The sequence below is a fragment of the Gekko japonicus genome, unplaced genomic scaffold, assembly GCF_001447785.1.
Source record: "Gekko japonicus isolate JY-2015 unplaced genomic scaffold, Gekko_japonicus_V1.1 scaffold3856, whole genome shotgun sequence".
Taxonomy (NCBI): Eukaryota; Metazoa; Chordata; class Lepidosauria; order Squamata; family Gekkonidae; genus Gekko; species Gekko japonicus.
The window spans coordinates 36,296-46,887 of NW_015175485.1; the positions used below are offsets into that span (position 1 = coordinate 36,296).

At 53.1% G+C, this 10,592-nt stretch overlaps 1 protein-coding gene across 1 annotated transcript in view; it reads left to right on the plus strand.

The window, feature by feature from the left end:
• The window catches only part of LOC107122837 (gastrula zinc finger protein XlCGF57.1-like), a gene marked incomplete at its 5' end in the record, with an annotated part of 40,041 nt that extends 33,008 nt beyond the window's left edge, over window positions 1-7,033 (plus strand). The window contains 3 exons of the mRNA XM_015425976.1: window positions 826-946; window positions 3,370-3,483; window positions 5,670-7,033. Of these exons, the coding sequence (XP_015281462.1) occupies window positions 826-946; window positions 3,370-3,483; window positions 5,670-7,033 (1,599 nt within the window). The remainder of the gene's footprint in view (window positions 1-825; window positions 947-3,369; window positions 3,484-5,669) is intronic.
• Window positions 7,034-10,592: the final 3,559 nt, after the last annotated feature.

The following is a 10,592-nucleotide window of genomic DNA, read 5'->3' on the forward strand; positions in this document are numbered from 1 at the left end:
GAAAAGAGTGCATGACTTGCCACATCCAATCCTGGCTCTCCAATGTCCCAAAGCGGGGCCTGCACCGTCTGTTGGGAGCCACCGGGTGCCTTCGGCAGCACCTGGGTGGTGGGTGTGGGGGCAGGCCCTGGCATCAGCAGACCCTGGGCTTGGGCGTCTGCCACCCGCTTGCTTGCAAGCCCTCTGTCTCTGGTGGTCCTGGCGACCTGGGCTGCCCATCACCAGCAGAGTATTTATTTATTTATTTTATTCAATTTATACCCCGCCCTCCCTACCAAGGCAGGTTCAGGTGGGGCTGGTGTCATGATCTGGGCTGTGCCACCAGAGGCCTAGGAGGCCCAGGGAGCCTGGCTAGCAGTAGGGGAGGCTGGGCCTACAAACCCCAGAAGGCCTTGGGAAGTTTTGGTGTCGATTTTGACCAATAGGGAAGAAGAGGGCTGGGGAATATAAGAACTGGTGCAAGAGGAGAAGCTGTTCTTCTCCCAGGGAACAGGGCCGGAACAGAGGCTGCTGTGGATGGGCGCAGTGGCAGTGCTGCTGGCTGAGGCCTGAAATGGCCTGGGAGCTGTGCTTTGCCTCGTTGGGTCCTCCCCAAAGGGCAGCTCTGTCTTTGAAACCCTTCCCCCTTGTGGTTCCTGTCCAAATCGTGTGTCCCCCCCCCCAATGCCCGCTGCTCGAAGAAGAAAAGCCACTGCTGGGAATGTTCACAGAAACGTCCTCATCTTTTGACTTGGAGCCCCTCTGGGTTCCTGTCAAGAGCACTGTAGGAGCGAAGTCCTCACAGGATTGAGCGGTGTCCCAAAAACACTTTCCTCTTTGCCACAGGTGATGTTTGAGGACGTGGCCGTCTACTTCTCAGTGGCGGAGTGGGCCAACCTGGCGGAATGGCAGCGGGACCTGTATCGGGCCGTGATGGTGGAGAACTACGAGGCCGTTGCCTCTCTGGGTAAGGATCTCTTTTGCTGCCCCTTGGAGGCCTGTCTGGCTTGGAGGGTCTGGCCCCGGCGGTGTCTGTGTGGGTGAAAAGCCCAGAGAGCTTCCTGCGGTGCCGTAGCTGGCGGCGATGCTCCCTCTAAGCTGTAGAGCCTTGTGAGCAAAAACTCTACCTTGTGAGCTCCTGGCATTAAAGTTGTGAGTAGAGATGTAAAATTTCCGGAAATCTTGAAGCTCAGAAAAAACCCCGGATTTTTTCCGTTTTTTTTTCCGGGAAAAAACGGAAATTTTCGGAAAAATTGAAAAAAATGCTACATTAGCATTTCTTTTGTCTTTTCTAGATTGAAAGTCATTCTGTTACTTTAGGAACATAAAATATGACTATGGACATTTTTACTTGGCATGAAATTATCACAACTAGCATATTAAAGATACAGCGTACCCAAACAATTATTACAAACAGAATACCCACCTACATGCAAAAACAAAACTGAAACCTTTTTCTTTTCTTGTGACAACAGCACCTCCTAAAGGAAGAAATGCATCTTGTTCTTGCATTGGAGAGTTCCGTTTGCAACCTAGGACTTGCTTGTCCTCACTGCACAGAAATTAGATCAATCTGATACCATATACATATATTTTAGAAATGATTTGGAAAATATTTGAACACCTTGTCTTAAAATATTTTATTCATCATGTTAAAATAAAACGTTCCATAATGATTTTTTTTCCTTTCCTTTTCTTTTTTTCAATTTTTTCCCCGAATTTTCCGTTTTTGTTCCGGGCCTTCACATCTCTAGTCAAGGAAGCCCCCAGTTTCCAAGACCTGAGCCAGGCTGTTGATGATAGAATGTTTTGGAGGTCATGCATTCATTGGGTCACCAAAAGTCGGAAGCGAACTCTTGGGGGAGGGAACTTTCATGAGTCACTGCCCGCTTCTTCAGATAGCTGAAGAAGTGAGCAGTGACTGCACGAAGAAAGCTCCTCCCCCGCCCACAAATTCTGTTAGTCTTCAAGGTGCTCCTGGACGCTGGCTCTTTTCTACTGCTACAGACAGACTGCCACGGCCGCCCATCTTGATCTTTTAACATCTGTAGTGATGGAATCCCTGGTTAAGACCGTGGGTGGGGGGTGGGGGTAAACACAGTCTTGAACTTCTTGATGAATCCTGACTCAGACAGACAGACGGACAGACAACCTTTATTGGCATGTAAGAGATAAGATAACATTAAAATTTAAGAATACATCAAAGGTATGGAGGAACTGTGGTGGCTCAAGGGGTTAAGACGCTGAACTGCAGGCTGTGGAAGGTCGGTAGTTCAGCAGTTCGAGACCCGAGTGTGCTGCATGACGGAGTGAGCTCCCGTCTCTGGTTCCAGCTCCTGCCAACCTAGCAGTTCGAAAGCAAGAAATTGCAAGTAGATAAATAGGTACCACTTCGGTGGGAAGGGAACAGCGTTCCGTGCACCTTGGTGTTTAGTCATGCCGGCCAAATGACCGCGGAAACGTCTTCGGACAGCGCTGGCTCTTCGGCTTTGAGACGGAGATGAGCACCGCAACCCTAGAGTCGGACTCGACTGGCTTTCGGGCAAGGGAACCTTTACCTTTACCTTTTTTACAAAAGGTATGGCTATCGAACAGCCAACAAAAAAGAACTGATCAATTAATAGTTTCCCTGCTTCGAATTACAGATTGAAGAAAACAAGCAACATTAAAAGTTATAGAAGCGTTTTGCCCAGAGAGTAGCCACTGGACCTTGACACTCTCAGGAAGACCACGCCATGTAAAAAGAAGGGTGGCCAGAAATTTCCCTCGGATCCTAGTATAAAATGGACAATTTAAAAAAACATGGGAAACGGATTCGATGGCACCCTGACCGCAGGGGCATTGACTAAGTTCATAGGGGATTTTTTGGCATCTTCCAGAGAAGATTTCCGATGGCAATACGTTAAATCTGGCTAACATAAATGCCCTTCTTTGATGGTGATCCGTTAGAGAACAAAAATAAGTAGCTGTCTGGACCAGTGTCTGGGATAACCCCAGATGAACAGGGGAACAGGTTTTCCTGGCTGCCTCAGTCAGGCGCTGAAATTGAATATCTAGAAGCCTGCGTTTATTGTGGAGGCAGGTGATAAGTAAAGTGGATCTAGATGTATTCCTAAGGACCTAATTTTTTTGGGGGGGGACTAATTTCAGCCCATTAGATTCATAATGATCTGTCAGCAATGCATTAAAAAGGTAAAGGAATTCGGGTCAGGATGAAACAGAAGGCGCAGCCAGAATCCTGACTCAACACTTTCACACTGAATTCTCCCACGGAAGTTCTTTGGAGGAGAATGGCGGCCTTTAGACCAGTTACAGAATGCCCTGGAAGATTGAAATCCCCCCTCTGCTGTCCGATCGATGTCACTGTATCGCTTTCTGTTTTTGCTGCAGGGTACCTTACCGTCAAACCCGAAATCATCTGTAAGATAGAGCGAGAAGAAGACCTCTGCGTAGAAGAGCCCCTGGAATCCCCCAGGTGGAGGCGACCCCAGAGCCCCTGGCTGGGTGAGTAGACCGGGGGGGTGGGGAGGGGGGTGGGCATCTAGGCCAGGGCTGGGGAAAGCCGTCCCGAGAGTCTAGCTGGTTTCCTTCGGGCGCTTATCATTTGCCCTCCCCGTTTGTTTTTTTGGAAAAGAGGCGTGCCGCCTCGGCCCATTTCTAAATGCAGACGGGCCACCTTTCCAAACAACTGTCGATAGAGCCGGCAGAGAGCGGCAAGGAATGGATGGGCAGGAACCCGGTGCCACTGCCGGAATATTTTTAGCAATCGACAGTCCCAAACCAAAAAGGGGCTTTTACTCCGGCAAGACTGAACGTTCTTCCCTCGGCAGTTCCGGAGGGCAGGTATACTAAAAGCATCGTGCTCTAATAGAACATGAAGATGCTCATATCGTGCAATCGAAACCACTGAACATATGAATATGGAGTGCCCTACAGTCGATGAGTTGAGGGATAATTCAGTCACCCCTTTACTTAAAAGATATGGAACTGCTAAATGTGCGAACCCAGGTGCCGTGGCTACTATCGGATACCAATGATCGTGGCAAAATTCATAGGCGCAATAATCAGATATGAGAGAAATAATACACTGAGCAGAAGAGGAGACGAGATTGGATTTATACTCCGCCCTTCACTGCCCAAAGGAGTCTCAGAACGGCTTACAAACTCCTTTCCCTTCCCTTCCCCACAACAGACACCCTGGGAGGTAGGTGGGGCTGAGAGAGCTCTGACAGAAACTGGTCTTTTTCAAGAACAGCTGTACTAGAACTGCGTCTTGTGCAAGGTCATCCAGCCGCTGCAAGTGGAGGAGGAGTGGGGAATCAAACCTGGTTCTCCCAGATTAGAGTACGCACCCCTAACCCCACACCAAACTGGCTCTCTAGTGTACAGAGAAGAAAGAGATTGGATTTATACCCCGCCCTTCACTCGGAGTCTCAGAGCAGCTTACAAACTCCTTTCCCTTCCCCTCCCCACAACAGACACCCTGTGAGGTCGGTGGGGCCGAAAGAGCTCTTGACAGAAACGGCTCTTTTTCAAGAACAGCTCTGACAGAACTATGGCTTGCCCAAGGTCATCCAGCAGGTGCAAGTGAAGGAGGAATGGGGAATCAAACCCGGTTCTCCCAGATTAGAGTCCGCGCACTCAACCGCTACACCAAACTGTCTTTTAAAATATTTTCTTTGGTTCTAATGTCTGCTTAAGGTGATGGCCGTATGAGCAGTACTAGATAGATTAGATAGATTGGCAGCAAGTGGCAGTTTCTCCGTTGGAACAGGGAGTGGGCGACCAGAGGGCGGTCCTAAAGAGAGTGAGTTGCACCTCAGTCAGGGGCCTTCGAAGGGCAGAACTCTGCTTCGGAGCGCACCTCGGATCAGCATCCTCAGAGCAGGGAATCGTGTTGTCATCCTGCAGCCAATGACAGGGCTTCTTCCCCCTTGGCAGGCTCGGGGGCTGGTGCAGCGATGCCAGGAGAGAGGGGCAGAGTCGAAGTGCCACCCAGAGAAGCCCATGCTCAGAAACGGCCTGATGCTAAGGTGGTCCATCACGGCTCTAGTGGTTAAGTGCGCGGACTCTAATCTGGGAGAACCGGGTTTGATTCCCCACTCCTTCTCCACTTGCAGCTGCTGGGTGACCTTGGGCCAGTCACAAGTTCTCTCAGAGCTGTTCTCTCAAGGGCCGTTCTGGAAAGATCTCTCTCAACCCCTCCTGCCTCACAGGCTGTCTGTTGTGGGGAGGGGGAGGAAAAGGAGTTTGTCAGCCACTCTGAGACTCCCCAAGTGAAGGGCGGAGGGTAACTTTTTAAAGTAAGAAATTCATTTTTTTTAAAAAAGGACAAGGTCCTTTGGCCCTTAGAGAAGGCTCCTGCACAGTGTCTTTCCAGATCAGCTCACAGATCTTCTGAGAAGAATGTCAAGAAAACGAGTTCAGCAGAACACTGTAGTGGTGATCAGCCGCTTCCGGTGTGTTACAGCTTTTTAATTGCTCGTTTTCACAAAGATCCCCGTGTGGCTGGCCAACCGTCCTCCCAGTTTACTGGCAAGGAGCTGAGGCTGGCAGCTCTATGGCCCTGGGAGAACTCGAACCCAGAGCTCTCAGGCTGAGGTCTACCATCAGATGATTTTGGCAAAGGGGCAGTGCCAGGGCAATGGAGCTTCATTGTTGACAGCAGGCATCTTTCCCTTTCTTCCCAGCAGGAGATGAGATTCGGATGGCAGACGAGGAAGAAGGCGAAGGGGCGGGTGTCGTCTTACGAATTCCAGCCCGGCGCAAGAGGAGGAAGAAGAAGCAGCAGCACTCGATGGGGACGGAGAAGCCGGTGACCCGGGCGACCAGCGCCCCTGCCAAGACGGAGGCCGAGTCCCTGCCCCGGGTGACGCTGAAGATGAACCCGCCCAAGTGCCCGGAGTGCGGCAAGAGCTTCCTGAGCAACGTGGCCATGACCATCCACATCCGGAAGCACACGGGGGAGCGCCCCTTCAAGTGCCACCTGTGCCCCAAGGCCTTCCCCTCCCGGGGGGACCTGAAGCGCCACATCAAGACCCACCTGTGCCGGAAGGAGCCCCCCGGCGCCAGCTCCGCCCCCAAGGGGAAGAAGTGCCTCGCGGCCAAGCTCCAGCTCCTGCGCCAGTTGGGGGTCACCCCGGGGCCCCGGAAGCCCCACAACTGCCCCCAGTGCGGGAAGAGCTTCCACAAGAGCCAGGACCTGCGCAAGCACGAGGGGACGCACTCGGCCGAGCGGCCCTTCCCCTGCCCCGAGTGCGGGCGCCGCTTCCGGCTCAGGCAGATCCTGGTGGCCCACATGAAGGTCCACGTCGGGGAGAGGCCCTTCGCCTGCGCTCAGTGCGGGAAGCGCTTCCGGCAGAAGCACCACGTCGAGAGCCACCAGCGGGTCCACACCGGCGAGAAGCCCTTTGCGTGCACCACCTGCGGCAAGCGCTACGCCCAGAAGCAGCCCCTCATCAGCCACCTGCGGGTCCACACGGGCGAGCGGCCCTACGCGTGCACCGAGTGCGGGAAGTCCTTCCGGAACCAGGCCACGCTGACCATCCACTACCGCATGCACACCGGGGAGCGGCCCTACCGCTGCCTGCTCTGCGGGAAGACCTGTAGCCAGCTGCAGCACCTGAAGAGCCACCAGCGCGTCCACCGCGGGGAGCAGCACCTCCTGGCGGCCGGGGACACCAAGGCCCTGGCGCAGAAAAGGGCCCGGGAGATGGCGGAGAAGCCCTTCCCCTGCCCCACCTGCGAGAAGCGCTTCCGGGACGAAAAGATCATGCAGGTCCACTTGAGAACCCACGAGGACAAGAGGCCGCCGAAATCGGGATCCTCGCCAGCTGGTGCAATCTCGGGCCAAAACACCCTTCCTTCTGTCCTGGCGAGAACGGCCCGGCCCGAGGGCAAATCTGTTAGCGGAGGGACAGGTGCAAGCAAGAGGCGTTCTGCCGCGACGCATCCGGGTGCCGTCGCTGGGAGGAGGTCCTTTGCGTGCGGCGACTGCGGCCGGAAGTTCACGCAGGCAAAATATCTCACCCTGCACCGGAGGAGCCACACCTGAGAAGACACACCTGAGAAGACACACCTTGCTTACCTGGGCAGTGGGAACCTCATGCATGGCTTTGGAGAGGGGCCCGGCAAGCCAGCCCCTTTGGGGTGGAGGGACTGGGTTGGGGACCCTTTTCACGTAACAGAAAGCTTCCTTAGAAAAGAGGCTTCGAGCCAGACCTCGTAGGTAGGTAGATAGATAGACTGACATCTGTCACAAGAGCACCTCTCATCCCCCTTCTCTCTCTCTCCTCCTCCTTTTTTAAATGTCCACGTGGCAAAAGGGGCCTGCTCTGGCCTGCAAGGTTTCCCCAGCACCTGGAGAGGCTTTTCTTTCTCTCTCGCCGCCACCACCTCACCTTTGTAAGGAATTGCCTGCTGGGAGGGTCAGGACTCCCCGCTTCCCTTCCAAGACCTGAGGCCTTGCCCCTGTGTCTCCCTCTGCCCGGCTCCTGGTCACCATGGGGACAGTCTACGGCCTTGTGTGCCCCTGGAGGAATGGCGGCCTCCCCCAGACCTCAGTTTGGAGTTCTGCCTGCTCTGATGGACTCTGCACCCAAAGAGAACTTTCTGCTTGCTCCTCGAGTTTTATCACCTCTCTTTTTCCCCACCCACTGACGCCAGGTCAGGGCAACTCAGTGAAGCTTTTCCTGAAGTCTCTAGAATCTTCCTTCCCGAAGCCTAACCTCCAAATCTCTGTGCCCTTCCCAAAGCCTAACCTCCAAATCTCTGTGCCCTTTCTGAAGCTTAAACTCCAAATCTCTGTTCCCTGCTTGAATGACGATCCCATTGTCTAGACCTATTAGCATTTGTATCAAGGTGGGCTGAGGTAAGTCTGGAAAGCAACTGAACTGACTTCCTCCGTTCCTGCCTGTTCTCTGCCCAGAGGGGGGGAACAACTTTTAAAACTCAAGAAGGTTTTGCTCATTCCAAACCTCCAAAGGAAAAATGCTTTTCTTCACCGTCCACCTTGAGGAAGATCCCTGTGTCACTTGAAAGCTTGCATTCTGCATCGTTTTGCTCTACAGAAGGGTCTTGTTTGGCTGAGGCTGGTGTTTCTTATTCTGTGGGTCCAAACTCTGCTGAACTCTGAATCTGGCGGGAAGCTTCCCCCCGAGGGCGTGCACACGCTCCACGCAGCCGTCCTTGAACTGCCGCTTGCAAAGGCAACCCGGCAGATGCCCTCTTGCCAAACGCTGCCCCGTTCCTGGAGCCTCTCAGCTCTGCTGTACCAGGGACCGCGTACTGCAAACAGCCTGCAGGGTGGAGCCCCTGCCCGAGGGTCTGGCGATGGCCCCAAGCAGAGGTGGCATCCCGGGAGAATCGCACTCAGCTTGGCAAGCTGGAGCTGCTAGGTGCCATCGCTCAGTTCCCGGGACCACTGTGCCTGGAGGCAGGTGCCAGAACAAGAGAGGCCCATAGGCTGTGGGGCCTCCTCGGGAGTTTTCCAAGCGCATCTGGAGAATCGCCACAAGCAGCAGAGTGCTCAGTTCGGTGGTCCTGTGGCCAGGAGAGGCCATTCCTTTTGTTCTTCGTAGGTAGAAGAGGCTGTAGAGTTGTTGCCAACTGCCCCGAGAGACGTGCACGTAGCCCGTTAGCGTTTTCACCGCTGCTCGGCAGGAGGTGCTTTTGCGTGCTTGCCAGGAGAGGAAGGTTCCTTCATTTGGAGCTCCAGACCCCCAGAGGTGGGAGGCGGCACTGCTTTTTGCTGGGGGGTGAGCCCGTGCTCGAGGTGACGGTTGGCTCCGTCATCTAAAGAACCGAGCTCTTTGCAGGATCTCTGAATAGAAATTGGCCCCAGTTTGCAAACAGCCACGGTGCATCGCAGCCTCCTGGAGAGGAGGGAGGGGGGAACATACATGTGTGTGAACACAATAGTAGTCTTTGTGGCTCTTGTGGACATTTAACATACAGGGATCGACTAGCTGCTCTTAATCCACTGGGACGCTCTCTCTCACACACACACATTTCACACAAACTAAGTAGCAAAGGGGTGACGAAACGAATCCCTCTTCCGAAGTGCACTTAAAGGGCTGGGGCTGCTTCCAGTTGACAAAACTGAGGGTAAAAAGGCTTAATAAGCATAGTTGGCGATAGTGAGGCGAAAATATCCCTGTAAGTGTACATTGCAGATGATTCTTGCCGCTGTTGTGTTGACTTGTAACTGCCCCAGTTGTGTGAACAGAGTCACAGTAAACCGAGGCACGGCAGCTTTCACACAACAAGGAGAGCCAGTTTGGTGTAGTAGTTAAGTGCGCGGACTCTAATGTGGGAGAACCGGGTTTGATTCCCCACTCGTCCACTTGCACCTGCTGGATGACCTTGGGCAAGCCGTAGTTCTGACAAGAGCTGTCCTTGAAAGGGCAGTTCTTGAAAGAGCTCTCTCAGCCTCACCTACCTCACAGGGAGTCTGTCTGTTGTGGGGAGGGGAAGGGGAAGGAGTTTGGAAGCCGCTCTAAGACACCTTTGGGTAGTGAAGGGTGGTGTAGAAATCCAAACTCCTCTTCTTCTTTTCTGCACTGCTTTTGTCACTACTGTGACTGCAGAGGTGTGCGGGCTGGTGACAGAGCTTCTGCCCATGGTAGTTTTTTGCTCATTTTCTTCTGCTCCACTGCAACTTTGCATCGACTTTCGGGGTCATAGTCACTGCGGCTGCCGTGGCAACTCCCCCCCCCCTTTGTTCTTCACACGTGCTCAATAGCGCTGTAATGCTTTCAGTAATTCGAAATAAGTGGCAATAGTTCACTGTAGTGCTTATAGCACCATGTTGACATACAGATAGCATTCCTCCAGCCATCTTGCAGCTTCCCTTCCACATTTCTTTTCAGGCAGTTTGGACAAAAGCTGCCCGCACCTTTCCCTTTATATCTCCACAAGAAAAGGAGCTGAAGACTTAATGAGAAAAAAACCCAAAAGAATTCAGAGGAACTGTTTGAAATGTCAGTAGAAAAGTGGTGCCAGATCATTATAGTGCCATAGCACAATCGCAGTGGCCAGCTTTTGTTTCAAAGGCCACAGAAAACCCTCTGGCGGCATATCAGGGGAAAAGGTGCCCGTCACAGTCATGACTGTGGGGAAATCTCACAGCAGGAAAATGTACACCGCTCCTTTCCTGACAGTGTGCTACTGTGGCTAGACTGCATTCTTTCCGAAAAGGATGGGAATGAAACAGATTTGGAAAGAGCTTACTGAGGACAAGGCGTACCTGGAACGAGGGTGATTAGAGCACAGCACTGTGCAGACGCTCTCCCCGCCCCAAAAGCGCTCCAGCTTGGAAGCCGAGGTGGGGAACCAACTTGCTATGAGACAGCCGAAGTCATCTGGAGGACGGGTTCTTGTTATTAGCGTTCAAGAGACCTGGGGCTATTCCGGATGAGTCGATATCCATAATTATAAAAACCCTGCTCTGTTGTCCTTTTACAATCCTTGAACGAGGTTTTGCCAGGCTCTGTCAAGTGGGTGGTGCTGTTGCGGGGCGGCGGCCATTTTTCTGTTTTTTCCACGGTACCCCACAGCTCACCCCCCCCAACCCTTTGACTTTCCTCTAGGAATATCGCCCCCGCCCAGGTAGG